The sequence below is a fragment of the Vicugna pacos genome, chromosome 11 (assembly GCF_048564905.1).
Source record: "Vicugna pacos chromosome 11, VicPac4, whole genome shotgun sequence".
Taxonomy (NCBI): Eukaryota; Metazoa; Chordata; class Mammalia; order Artiodactyla; family Camelidae; genus Vicugna; species Vicugna pacos.
Window position 1 is genome coordinate 69,847,213 of NC_132997.1, and position 11,471 is coordinate 69,858,683.

The 11,471-nt window shown below is 39.7% G+C and overlaps 1 protein-coding gene across 9 annotated transcripts in view; it reads left to right on the forward strand.

Moving 5' to 3' along the window:
• The window catches only part of PCGF5 (polycomb group ring finger 5), a 114,206-nt gene extending 105,185 nt beyond the window's left edge, over positions 1-9,021 (forward strand). For all 9 annotated transcript variants that reach the window (XM_072971590.1, XM_072971593.1, XM_072971587.1 and 6 more), the window contains one exon: positions 3,322-9,021. In XM_072971590.1, the coding sequence (XP_072827691.1) occupies positions 3,322-3,369 (48 nt within the window). In that variant the 3' untranslated portion in view covers positions 3,370-9,021. The remainder of the gene's footprint in view (positions 1-3,321) is intronic.
• Positions 9,022-11,471: the final 2,450 nt, after the last annotated feature.

Genomic DNA, 11,471 nt, shown 5'->3' on the forward strand with positions numbered 1-11,471 from the left:
ATATCTGTTGAGCCCTTCAGTATGCCCTGGGCACTCTTTTAGGCCCTGAGAACACAAGTAAAAATGAAAAAAAAAAAAAAAGTGTTCCTCCCATGGAGTTTGTACTCTAATGACGGTAACCAATGAAAAATAAATGAGTAAGGTATATAGTGGTGGAAGAAAAAGTAGATAGGGTATTTTAGATAAGATAGCCAAGGGAAGACTTCTCTTTCAGGTGGTGATTTCTGATCAACAAGAAGTGAGAGTCATAGGCATGTGTCTCCCTGGGGAAGGGCACTCCAGCCCGAGGCAACACAGCGCAGAGCTCTAGAGGGGAGGTCACGTCTGGCTGTTTGAGGGCTGCAAGGCGGCCGAGGGGCCTGGCGCGGAGGCAGTAGTGGCAGGGGAATCGGTGAACTTGGAGCGGAGATGTTGGGGGTGGGGTGTGACCTAGTAGGGTTTGTTTTCAGTTAATGGTACTGAGACTGTTGGTGGTGGTGACGGAGGAGGAAGGGTTCAGTCCATATCTCCCATTACATGAGTTTGTCATTAAAATGCTACATATAAAAATGATACCATCAAATATCAGGAGGAAGACATAGCTGAATAATCTCAGAATGGGGATGGACTTTCTCACTGTACATGTACAAGGAAAAAGACAAACTATTAATATTGAAAAGAACATGGCAAAAATACCATAAATAAGGAATATTTGTAACATATGACAGAAAGACTTGATGTCCTTAATACATGAAGAATCTATATAAATCTGTAGGACAAAAGTTCACATTTTCATAGGAAAATGAACAAGACATGATTAGACAAGTCACAAAAGAAAGAAACACACTGGCTAATAAGTGTACAGAGATGGTTAACTTCTTTAGAAGTCGAGAAATGAAAGAAATAAAATACTATTTTATGCTTATTCAATTTCCAAGTTGAGAGAGAGAAAAGGAATAGTACTCACGATTGATGAGGCTGTTGAAGAATGAGCACCCATATTTCTTCGAGAAATGTGAAAATAGAACAACTTCGTTAAGTCCAGTGTGACAGCATTTATAAAAAGCCCTTTAAAATGTTGGTGCTGTCTGAATCAGCAGTCCCACTCCTGGGAACTAACGCTGGAGGTGCAGGGGAGGTGGGAAGCTTATGGAACTTTTAAATGGACAGAATTCTTACATGGACAGAATTACTTGCCAAACAATATGTGTAGCATGATTCGGTTTTTGAAAAGAAAAATAACACATAGACAAAAAGAGTAGATGGATATACAGATATACACTAAAATGTCTATGGTGGTTATCTTTGGATGGTGGGGTTTACATGATTTTCCTTTTTTCCTTGGTGCTTTTCTGTATTTTCCAAATCTACAGTAAAACCACGCTACTTGTATGATTTTTTTTAAGGAAAACAGTATGTAGTCAAGTTTATCATTTCTAAGATTAATCACATTTGAAATACATACTTTGGAAGTCTGTATTCTTTATTTTAGTAAATGATGAAACTGAGGACTGGCAGCTCTCAGAAATGTAGGTCCATTCAGTGCGGTCAGTTAACCCAGTGCACGCTTCCCTATAGTGAGTGCAGTGCCATTTTACTTCAGATAGCAGACAGAAACACAAACAGAACTTAGAATATACCTTAACAATTTCCGGTATTGTAACACCAATAAAATGCTTAAACTTCATGTTGTCATAGAACACACACACAAAAATGCTTACTCGGTGGGGAAGACAAAACCATTTTCAGCCAAAAACTGAAATTCCAATCACTGACAACCAAGCCATTTTACTTCCCTCTCTGCCTTCATCCTAGTAGAACCGGTGATGGATTCTTCTATACATGATGAATGGATTCTTGAATGAGTGGCGTAATTATTTGCAGAAAGTGTACAGATTCAAGAGTCAGGAATGGAAAGCAAAGCTAGAAAGATTGTCATGAGAGGCGAGCAGCGGGTCGGGCCAGCAGGATGGGCAGTAGTCATGTTAGGGTGGCAGGCTGTCTAGGTAACAGGCTCCAAGCCTGGCTGAACCTCACAAAGCCCAGGGAGCTTCGTAGAACGCAGATTTCCGGGCCCCGCTCACAGATGCTCAGGGAAGTGAGTAAAATTTAAAATAAAAACAAGTAAGCAGAATGTAACCAAAATAGATTTAGACCATGGAAGCCCTGAAAGACTGCCTGTAACTTTTACCCCAGCCCTCAGCGACCTGTGGTGGTGCCACCTCGCTGCTTCAGCTGGGCATAGCGAAATCTAGGAATTTTCATTCCTACCCTCCAGTCCCATCCTGTGCTGAATGGTCAGAGAGACTTCCCGGCACGGAACACAGCTGGGATGCCTATGGAAAGGGGCATTTTCAGGGTTATGGAATCTCAGTCCACCCCTTTTGTCTGTAGGACAGAAGACCATTCTCTGCACTGGGCGTTTGCATTCACCCACATGGGGATGAGGGGAGAACAGCCAGGGGCCATCTCACCCCTTTCTTGATTTCCTTAAAGTAGCTTCTGGAAGTTTCATTTTAAAAAGGGGAATCTACAGCTTTAAGAAAAGGAAAACCGTTGGTTCTGCAGACCCTTTCTAACTGTGATTTTGAAGTTCTACATGATGTGGCCAAACCGGGAAAACCAGACGGAGAGGTAGCAGTGCGACTCTCATCCACAGGAAGCTGTTTCCTCTCCAGTGCTGCATGTTCATGTGTGATTCCTTCCCTGCGCAGAGCAGCCTGAAGGGCACTGTGAACTCAGCTATGTAATAGTCAAATCTGAATGTTTAATAGTATCAGCTGACTATTAAAAGGAGGCAGTCACCTAAACGTTTCACGTAACTATTAGTTACTTATTTTCAACATTTTTTATAAAGGACCATTAAAATACATTTTAACTGCTTAAAGTGACAAACTTACTTACAATGTGTGATTTGTGAACACTACCCCAGTTTCAGAGATTCATGGCAGGTGGTCTCTTTGTTAACCTGCGACTCCGGGGGGGCTGTCACCAACCAGAGCGCTGATGGAGTCTGGGTGAATGAGTGAACACCTCTAAGCAGGTGGGCAGCTCTCTGTCCTCCACAGGCCCTGCCTCACTCTCCATGTTAACATCAGTACCGTACCCATGTGCCACCAGCATGACACATCTGTGAGCCTTTTGAACTTGACCTTTGTTGTATATTATGGAAAATTTGTCTGATTCTAGAAAATAATAGCAATTAAAAATTGTAATTACCATTATCACTAGTACCAGGGAATATTGTAGATCATAACCCCACATTCTAAAAATCTTTCATGTATAATTTATACTGGTTTTACATAAACAGAGCCTTATTCATCGTCTGTTTTTATTTTATAGTCATACCCCATGGTATTGCAGTATCGACCAAGAATTGATTTCGGTTAGACCAAGGGGCGCAGATCCCATCGAATGAATCCTGCACTATGTTTTACTCATCGACAGATTGACAGTGAACTATGTGGACTAGAGGGACACAACCAGATTCTCAGCATGCGAATAAGGCCGTTGTCTGTCTCTAAATTATCAGTTGCATTTATGTTGTTTCTATTAGGAGCAAACCAAGTGCCATTCTGCTACTGACCCATCTGCATACGGCATTTGTGCTGTCTCCCAGTGTACAATACAAGTCAAGGTCGAAATCAGCTAGGTGCGCAGCCGTGATTCGGCCTTCTGAATATTTTGCTTGCCTGTTCCAGGATTGTTCTAATGTTTGATTATTACACTAGTAAAATGGCTCAATCTTCGTGGTGTTGCAGTTTTCACATACTTACTATTTGATTAATTTTTTAAGTAGAGTACTGTACAAGAAACTAATAATTATTATATCTTGAAATTATTTTGTATGGGAAATATATTTAGAAAAGTGGTTTTGGAGCCACTGTCCTGTTCTCAGTAAGCTTTTTGTGTGCAAAATAGTTCACCCTTCAGTGTACACAAGTCCTTTGGGAAGAATTCCAATTATTCTTTAACATTAGAGCACAGTATACAGTATAATTGTAAGCATTTTAAGTCATCTGTCTCTGTAGTCGACCAATTGCACAAGGAGGGACCTGTTCACCCACCAGATTGAAAATGTGCATGACTTCTTGGAGAACTGAAGTGAGATTCACAACCATTCGAAATGTTGGCAGCTGATCACATTTACTTCTAACAAAATTAATGTGTAAGTGAGGTCAGTTTTTCATGATGCCTTACAACGAGCAGGTGCCGCTTCATGAAATGTCACCGTCATGTGTGTAGCCCCTCTGTGTGCACCATTGTACTGTGGCTCTTATCTAACAAGTACATGGCTTCTCTTTTCAGTTGGCCTTAGGTGTGTGTCACTGTGGCATGCAGAAGGTTATGATGATTTTAAATATTAGGATTTTTAGAGCAGATAACTAGCTATTTTATGGATTTCAAAAATCTCAAAGCAATTATAGATGAAACCTGTTAGTTACCTGTCACATTTCCAAACCACATGCATAAACTAGAACAAATGCAGTGTAGTAGACCAATTATACTAACCACAATGAATGGTTTGAGGATATTTCATTTCAGATCCTGTAGTAATCGGGGAAATGGGTTTACTGTTTTATACGTAAGTTCTTTAAGGTCAGAACTATGATAATGTCCTTGATCTAGCAGTTTTGTTAAGTCTTCCATTCATTTTGAGGTAAGTCTGCAAGTCAAAAAGTCTTGTTACCCTAAATTATATGAAGAACTTCACTTTAAACCTTTTAAAATTTGCAGTTGTTTTCATAAATTAAGTTTTATTAATTGCTTTAAAACAAAGTTAATGGATTCTGATATTCTTGGAAGTTGGGAAAAAAATGTTTTAGAAATCTGACATGAGCACAATCTGTGTGTTATACACATAGCTTTTATACTGTATACATAGTAAATGTGCTACATTTTCTAGTAAAATGTATCACAAATTAATGCTTTCTGATCTCAAAATGCTTCTTAATAAAACATTGTACAACTCTAAGAAACATACAAAATACAGCTAAATCTTGATGCATTTCACAATATAAAAGGCTGAAACTTCATAATTATCTTTTCCATATATCTTGGTTTCAAGTCAAAAAGTCTAAAGTTTTCTGTTTTGGGTCTGACTTTTGTGAAAAAGGTTATGACAGTACTTTTAAAATTTCATTTTGTTAGATTGTGTTTGCGCTTGGAAGGGCTCACAAATGGAATTTGAAAGGCAGATTTTCATTAACTCTTTCAAAATGGTTGAAACAAACCATTACACTAAACCAAAAGCTGAATTTGCTCACTAGCTACCGAAATTATTCTGCTGTGCTGTGAAATCCAGTTCCCTGACTTCCTTAAGCAATTTTTAAATTTCTTATAAATTTGTCACATCTAGGTTGGTGATTACATATGAAAGTTAATTAACTAAAAATGAATGGAGAGCGCATTTAAAAAAAAAAAACGCAAACGAGACCTAGATGTTTTGGGGTCCCCAGCCAAAACTTACAGCCTTACGTGAGTTTTATATACAATCTCTTTAAATTTGATCTGTTGCCTCATCCTATGTAATGTCACTATTTTCCAAGGAAATATATAGGAAGCAATTATGGAATTGAGAATAGTTTTATATAAAACTCCTTAATTTAATGTTAACGTATTAACATTTTTACTGAAATGCAATGGAATATGTGCCAAAACATGTGAAAGCCTTGCATAACAAGGGGCATCAGTTGCCATGTGGGGAAAGGTACACATTTTATGATGGTCCTGAGTAATGTGGTAATAGTAGAACCACAGACTTCTCCCAACTTCTTTTGGTATATTCAACTATAATTTTCTAAGTATGGGACTACTTTCATGTCTAGTAATTCTCTAATCCCTAGTTAATTATCCCCTAAGTCAGGTTGTGGAATTTGCAAGAAACCAGGTATAGAAAAAATACACAGGCAAAAATATACAGGTGGTTAGTTTCACAAACTTAGGGTGCTAATAAAATAAACTCTTTATACAAATAACCTATAGGAATAATCATCTTGGAGAATAAAACTAAATTAAGTTTTTCTTTAATCTCATTTCTTAAGCAACAAACTGATAAGAAATTTGTTTCCATAAAAGATTTTGTAAGTAATCTGTTTTCTCTGCTTTGGATATAAAAGATGTACAAGGATCAAGGAACCTCAAATCTACAGAAGGTCTGTAGTTTATAGACATCACTTTAACTGAAGTAATCACATTAGTTAATAGAAAAATCCAAATATGGCCCTTTCTCTAGATTAATGAAATACTTTCAAGAAGTATGAAAAAATAAACTAAAAGATTCATTGATGAGGTACTATTAGGTTATTCAGTCTGGGGTCCAGGTACCTTGGGTAAATGTCTTTTAACTACTTTTAGAAGACTATATTATTTCTTTATTCATTGAAAACTTGTCCCATACTAATATGCCACATTTTATAAATGTAATAAGTTTGCTCAACTATATTATTCACTTAAGTGTAAGCTAAATTAAAATGATTCTTTAAGGGGGAAAAAAGTGTTATATAATATTGTGAACTGTTTAGCTTTATTGAACTATTTAAGAGAAAGTGCCTCATTGCTAAAGTGCATTTCTGTTTTAGATTTACTGCATAAATTTTGAGTTCTGTCCCTGTCTCTTATCAATGGCTTTGTATCTAAATAGGCTGTTGTAAGTTAGAGTAATCTCTTTTTGAAAGATTTTCATAGGAAAATAGATATCACCAAAGACATTTTACTGTTAATAACCATGTTAGACAGTTTTAAATGTTTGGAGGTTGGAAATTTTTAGATTGCAATTTACTTTTATATAATTAGGCAATAACCTTGAGTAATTGCTAAAATATCACCAAAGAAAGGCTTTAAACTGAATTTTCGTGGTAAGATCAATCAAATGCAGATTTTTCTTGCAGCAATCAGAGCACACTTCCTTTCAGTTACGTTCCTTGTTTTTCCAGCACCATCTGACAGATCTTAGGAAATCCTCAAAGGTGAGAAAGAGATTAACACAACAGATAGTCTCCCTCTGGATGAAAAGTGGGAGAAATCCCTACTCTGAAAGTGAAATTGAGATTTAGTTCCCAAGTTCTTAGTGACATGAGAAACTTTACACAAGACAGGCTTTAGTGAGAGTGCTGACATGCTTACTTGTGTAGAAAATAGTACATGCTGTTGGGCTTGCGTAAAAGTAAACAGCTCGTTCTGTATTCAAAGGCAAAATTTTCCTAAAGGCCTGTGGTTTTGGTTTTGGTTTTTTTTTCCAAGTAACTCTTTGTCTTGTTTCTCAGCAATTAGTTTATTGTTGTTAGAATCTAGCCATACAGCCGAATTTGGCAAGACGGGTCCCAGATGAAAAGCATAAACGTCAAGTTAAGCGCTCTCCTCACACGGTTCTTTTGGGGGAGCTCGTGCTGTGGGCCACCTCCAGTGAAGCTCACACGATAAATATACGTCTTTTCTGAGAGGCCACTAGGTAAACCTCCTTGGATAGGAAAAAAATGGATGCGCTCCATGACATACTCTGGTTTATCATGAGGAATTTCCCAGCAGGCTGTGCTTTATACCAGTGAGATATTGGTTGTAGGAATTGCAAAAATGAGTGTTTGCCATATCTAAGTTTCTGGGTTAGAAACACAAAAGCATGAAATGCTATTATTTTAAGATATATATATCCTTACAATAAGGAACATAACATGTCTGTCAGATCTGGTTTATGAAAAATTGAAAAATATTAAATGTACTAGAGACTCAAACCCTTTGAAAGCACAAAGTAACCAATCAATTCTGAATTTACTTGATACAGGTCAGTAGTATTTTGCTGAAAAAAACTTCAGGCTGAAAGTTCATTAAAATGTACTTAAATATACATTACAGGGTTTTCCTAGTTTTTCCTTAAAGCAATGTCATTTTCCCAACAATTTGAAAGTGATTCTCTTCCTAGTGTGAGGTGGTTTTCATGAGCAGTGTGTTTATTTGCTGTCCTTATTATATTTTTGAATAGAATTAAAATGCTTGAGCACTTCCTTTTCAGAAAGTTATAAAATTAAACAAAAATAAATTATTTAAGTGTTCATTAAAATGTACCTATACTTGTTATGCCCCTTTTTCTAGGATTCAGAACTTGAGACACTGTTCAGAAATGATTTTTAAGTATTTTAAAAATCTTGAACCTAGAAATCTAAATCTAGAGTCAAGTGAACCATTAAAAATACTGGGTCCAGTGTTCTTCCATCTTTCAGAGCTTCATGGCATACGAAACTGACCCAGTATGAATTGAAGATTAAATATTTCTGGGCGATGTAGAGATAGTAAACAGGATATTTATGCATGGACTTCCCATCAGTCCATGCAGCAGGAGTTCTACACATTAGAAATTGAATGGGCTCAGCCGAACATTGTGTGGGGTCAGTTTCTTTTGCTGTATTTTTTTGAATGGGGAGGGGGTCCCAAGTGTCCTTATGAAGCTGTGGTCAGCGCCGAGAGCTTGTGGGGGGGGCACCAGTGTCCTGCTGCGTTCCTTCATCTGGCAGCACAACGAGCACCGTCTTCAGCGGAGTAGCCCTCACTTTAAATAAAACCATCATAGGCTATATTGTACAGTTATGTTGCAGATTTTCCTTTGAAATATAAAATATTTTAAGCTTTTTGTTGTTGTCGTCGTGGTTGTTAAAAGTGGTAACATCTTAATACAAATAAAAACCTTTTTGTGGTTGTAAGATTTAGCTTATAAATCATTCAAATTGAAGTGAAAGATTACCAGGTCATTGTTAATGACTTAGTCTATTAAGAATATATGTATTTTTGTAAAGGAAAAGCACTTGTAGATATTTAATCAGTACTATATGTCTGTTTTGCAGAAATAAAATGCTGCTTAGAGATCCTCTTTAAATATTTTTTATTTTTGTGCTCAAATGTATTTTCTGTTGATCTAGGGAATGTTCTGTACAAAGCTGTGTGGTTGTGCTGTTGGGCTAGATACTTTTGTTTTTTAAAATCTGGACTTAGCCAAGTATATTTGACCATGTTAAAAATAGTATCTTTGTTATTAAAAAGTCGATTGCATAATTTATTGTCTGTCATCCTTTGTATCAGTGGTTGCAGATCACAGCCTCCATTGTACAGCCTCCACTAAGTACTATTGTAGCAATTTTATGAATGCTGAATATTTGAGGTGCTAAGCATTTCCTAAAGACTTTCTGAGCTGTTTAGTTTTAAGATGTCACACTGACCCTTGAATAACACTTGAGGTGTACGGACACTTCAGCACAATTTCTCATTTTGTTAAGTTAATCAGATCCAAATCATCTTTTCAAAATAATTATCAAAGGCCCAAGTGATTTGAAAGACAGACTGCTTTCTTTAGCAGGTTAGATAGCAGCTTGGTTTTATTAATGCCTTGCCTCAGGAAATTCTATCTGGGTAAAGTGAGACTCAGATGTCTGCCTAAAGCTTTGTCTTAGATGAGTGATACCAAGGAGGTGGCTGGAGACCCCAGGCAGTCGCCGAGATGCGAGATACGGAGCAGCATCCTCCAAGCAGCACCCCCCTCCCTCCGCCTTCTGGCTTTCCCCTGCTCAAGGCTGTTGCAGGGAAGGCAGACCCGAGAGGGCCACGCGTGGGAAGCGCTCAAAACAGAGCCCAAGTTACTTGTATCCCGTGTCGTGGGCCAGAACCAGTGAGGGCCTTGGAAGGCTGGAGGTCGCCCCAAGGAAAAGAGAAAACAGTTTTGCGGCCTGCTCGTCAGTCCCCGTCTCACCTCCACTTGAGGAAAGGCTCAGTTCACCCAGTTGTGTTTTGTCAGCACAGACTCAGCCCTGCCCTTTTCACCAGTTTAGTAAGGTGTGGAGAAGTCTGCACCCCAGTGAGGCCTGAGAAGCCAGGGGCCCACCTCTGATGGTTATGGCGCAGAGGGGTACTTTGCTGAAAGCCACGTAGAACCCCGCTTGACACCCAGTCCCCTGCTGTGGGCTTTAGGGTGCTGGGGTTGCCATCAAATGGAGCATCACACTCCGAGAGGAGAAATAGCAAATGCTCACCCTCAGCCCCTCCCCCAACCAACGCCCTGTTCCTACAGCCAGCTGAGCTGGACTTTCTCCTTCTGTAACACTTTTATCACAACCACAGTAATTGGTGTTTGTCCTCACATTCGATTCCAAGCTTTGAGAAGGATGTTGACAGTCATTGTGTGTCCTCCCCCTCACAACACATTTGCTACTGGCACCCATAAAACCGATGTAGTGGAAGAATCCAGATTTCAGAAAGCAGAGGCAGTGCTAACAAGAGTCCAGCCATGTCCCCAACAGTCTCCTGGCATCCTTCCTCTTCCTGTAAGGACATCAGTCATACTGGATTAGAGCCCCACCCTTATGGCCTCATTAAGCTTGATTACCTCTTCTAAGGCCCTGTCTCAAAGACAGTCACACCGTAAGATCCTGGGGTTAGGGCTTCACTGTTCAGTTCACAACAGTCACGTGATAGACCTGGGTTCAAGTATACAGTCATTTGTGGCTTAACGTGGGGCAATTTGCTTAACTTGGCTGAGTCTCAGTTTCCTCTGTAAAGCAGGAACTATACCCCTGCCCCATAGATTTGTGGAGGAATGAGAGGCCACAGGAAGTGCTCAGAGCAATGCCAGCGGAAACAAGAAAGAACAGCACAACCATTTTCCATCTTCACCTGATCATCTACAGACTGCAACCTGGTGGAGCCACACCAGTGTTCCCTCTGACTTGCTGTGAGCTAAAATGCCACGCAGTAACTCAAATCTTGCTTACTGAGAGCCATTCCAGTCACATGGTCATTCTTAAAACTTACTCCCACTGAATGCACTGATTAGGAAAGGATGCACATAGTAGGTACTTTACAAATGTCTTCCCTTACTCTCATCCACTTAATCAGCAGAACAGACCTATGAGGTAGGCATCCTCAGCCCGGTTTTAATGATGTGAAAGTGACCTAGTCACTCGCCATCACCAGAGATGTATTTGGGTCTCCAGCGTGGACCTTTCTTTCTCCAGGGCCGATTCTGTTCTCTGAGAGCCTGGCTCTGCCTCTGAGAGCTCTAGAGAAGATTACTTTCGGGCCCTCCTGCCACTCCAGGATGGATCGCAGTAGAGAATGAACGCCCGGCAGCCAGTATGTGCCTGAGATGACACGGTGTCTGTGTCGTTCCTGTGGTCAGCGCTGGTTTGCACGCCCACTGTATACCAGGTGCCGTGCTGGGCTCTGGGCAGACAGGTGGTGAACCGGACAGATTCCACTCTCATGTCAGCTGAGCTCCCCAGGGTGGGGAGGAAACACGCATTAAACAAAGACAGTAAGTACGTAATAAAACGAATGGTAAGTGTTCTGAAGAAAATAAGTTCTATGGGAAGGCGTGGGAGGGCCAGATCCTTCTGAGAAAATGACATTAAGCAGAGACAAAGAGAGGAGCTGGCCTGGCAGCGCCATGGAGAGAGTATTCCTGAGAGTGAGTAAGAACACTGAGGACCCGGCGGCGGGAAGCCAGGGGAGTG